This window comes from Salvelinus fontinalis, unplaced genomic scaffold, assembly GCF_029448725.1.
Source record: "Salvelinus fontinalis isolate EN_2023a unplaced genomic scaffold, ASM2944872v1 scaffold_1563, whole genome shotgun sequence".
NCBI lineage: Eukaryota > Metazoa > Chordata > Actinopteri > Salmoniformes > Salmonidae > Salvelinus > Salvelinus fontinalis.
Window position 1 is genome coordinate 1 of NW_026601772.1, and position 2,813 is coordinate 2,813.

The 2,813-nt window shown below is 48.4% G+C and overlaps 1 protein-coding gene across 1 annotated transcript; it reads right to left on the reverse strand.

Annotated features, from left to right (window-relative positions):
- Positions 1 to 1,132: 1,132 nt before the first annotated feature.
- Positions 1,133 to 2,360, reverse strand: LOC129849604 (keratin-associated protein 16-1-like; the record flags this gene model as incomplete). The annotated part of the gene is made up of 2 exons (XM_055916421.1): positions 2,354 to 2,360; positions 1,133 to 1,879 (listed from the first exon to the last, which is right to left on the reverse strand). Coding segments are annotated over exons 1-2 (754 nt in total), but the record flags the coding sequence as incomplete, so codon positions are not given.
- Positions 2,361 to 2,813: the final 453 nt, after the last annotated feature.

Genomic DNA, 2,813 nt, shown 5'->3' on the forward strand with positions numbered 1-2,813 from the left:
ACATTTACATTTACATTTAAGTCATTTAGCAGACGCTCTTATCCAGAGCGACTTACAAGTACATACATTCATACTTTTTTTGTACTGGCCCCCCGTGGGAATTGAACCCACAACCCTGGCGTTGCAAGCGCCATGCTCTACCAACTGAGCTACACGGGGCGTAGTCTTTACTCTACTTTACTGTAGTCTTTACTTTACTGTAGTCTTTACTCTACTTTACTGTAGTCCGCTATGTAGTGCTCTGGGAAAAGGGAGAATTCTCACACTTACATACAAAATATATACAGAATGTATACTGTTGCATCAATATTAATCCGTATTATATAGATTATAAGGGGAAGGAATAGGTCTGGAATTACAGTGATACAACGAACAGGGTCGGTGTATCATATCTAACTTCGTTCAGGTGTGATGAGCTTCTGCTAACAGCACATACAGTATGTATGGAGAGTATGGTGTCTAGTACTAACGAGGTCTCCTCCATCACACGAGTCCTCTACCCTCAAGTCACATCCCTCTATCTCTGACCCTGTCTGAGGAGCGTGTGAAAGCGAAAAGGAATGAAACCATAAGACCATGGGCACTGGGGCAGCTGGCGGGGACACGTAATGTGTGTGTGTAGAAATCACCTTGATTCAGTGCACCGGCCCCTTTGATGTTGCCTGGAGCTGAACAACTCCTCGCTCTGAGCCAACCCTAAGCCTTAAAACTCAAATCTAGCCTGACGTCCCCCACCCCCCTCCTGAAAATCATAACCATATGATGGAGAAGAAATTCCTCCACCTTAGGAATCGCTTCGCCCCGTCCATCTCTCTCTCCGACCGAGACATCAGGCCAGTGATAACAGAAAACAGGTTCCGAGACGATGGGAGGTGATGGGAGGAGGAGAAGAGGAGAGGTGGGTTAAGAAGATCACGCAGCATGACTACCTAAAATGGAAGTTTCTCAGGCGAGGGATGGAGGGATGGAAGATAGGATGACCTTCCAGTTGACAGAGTGAGAGACAGAGAGAATGAGAGGGGGAGGAAAAAACGAGTGAAATATGAAATCTGACTCAAATTAGAAAAACATTCCTGTTCTATCACAGTTGAGAGCCTCAGTCAGACCCTGCAGGAACAACCTGTACACGTACTGGGTATCTGACACACGTACTGGGTGTCTGACACACGTACTGGGTATCTGACACACGTACTGGGTGTTTGACACACGTACTGGGTGTCTGACACACGTACTGGGTGTCTGACACACGTACTGGGTATCTGACACACGTACTGGGTGTCTGACACACGTACTGGGTATCTGACACACGTACTGGGTGTCTGACACACGTACTGGGTATCTGACACACGTACTGGGTGTCTGACACACGTACTGGGTGTCTGACACACGTACTGGGTGTCTGACACACGTACTGGGTGTCTGACACACGTACTGGGTATCTGACACACGTAATGGGTGTCTGACACACGTACTGGGTATCTGACACACGTACTGGGTATCTGACACACGTACTGGGTGTCTGACACACGTACTGGGTATCTGACACACGTACTGGGTGTCTGACACACGTACTGGGTGTCTGACACACGTACTGGGTGTCTGACACACGTACTGGGTGTCTGACACACGTACTGGGTGTCTGACACACGTACTGGGTATCTGACACACGTACTGGGTGTCTGACACACGTACTGGGTGTCTGACACACGTACTGGGTGTCTGACACACGTACTGGGTATCTGACACACGTACTGTGTATCTGACACACGTACTGGGTGTCTGACACACCTACTGGGTGTCTGACACACGTACTGGGTGTCTGACACACCTACTGGGTGTCTGACACACGTACTGGGTGTCTGACACACGTACTGGGTATCTGACACACGTACTGGGTGTCTGACACACGTACTGGTTCGAGGGGATACTATACAATTACTACTTCATCCATGTAATAATCACTTCCATACATGTAATTACATTATAATAACAACAAAATAGTCCCCTTTATGAAAATCGCTGTGTTTGAGTGTGTTTGGTAGCCAGTGAGGGTGTGTTTATGAGTCTGTATTTGTTATTGTGTGTGTTTGGTCTGCGTGTGGTGGCTGGCCCTGGCTCCCTGTTCATTCCTCTCCCCTCTCTCTCTCTCCTCCTTGTTAATCGCATCAGCTGGTTTAGCCAGAGGACATCCTTCATTAAATAAATCAGGAAGTAGCATATTGGGTAGTCTGGCCCCTGCTTTGCGCCACGGGTTTTACCCCTCTAACAAATTCCTTTGCTCAACTCAAGGTGAGCCTGGGCGGCCACACTGCGCCCAGATGTCAGGTATTTGAATAAAACGACCTCATTGTACCTCCCATTCCCTTACCCCTGTGTCCCTGAGAGATGGAGGGGGGGAAGATAGAGGGAGGATGAGGGAGGGTGTTTGGGAGCGTATTGGAGGTGTGTGGGTTCGTGGAGTGTGTGTATTTGTGTGCAGTGTAGTGTGTGTGTTAGCGGTTCCATCTGGGTCTCCTGGAAGCGCGGTGGAGTCAGGAAAACCGCATCTCATAAAAGGGGGAGGAAGCCCAATGTTCTACAAGGACAGAACATTACAGAGAATGTCGCTCAGGAAAACCCTGGGCTTGGGCCCACATGTTGGCTGGCTGACTAGGCCTTCTCTCTCCCCCTTCTCTTTTCCTCACTCTGTCTCTAGCTCTCTCTCTCTCTCTCTCAATATTTCTCTCTCTTAATAGGCAAAGGAACAAGAAAAGGAAAGACAGAAATAACGAGAGAGACAGCAAGAAACAGCTAAAGGTTGAAAGAGAGAGAGA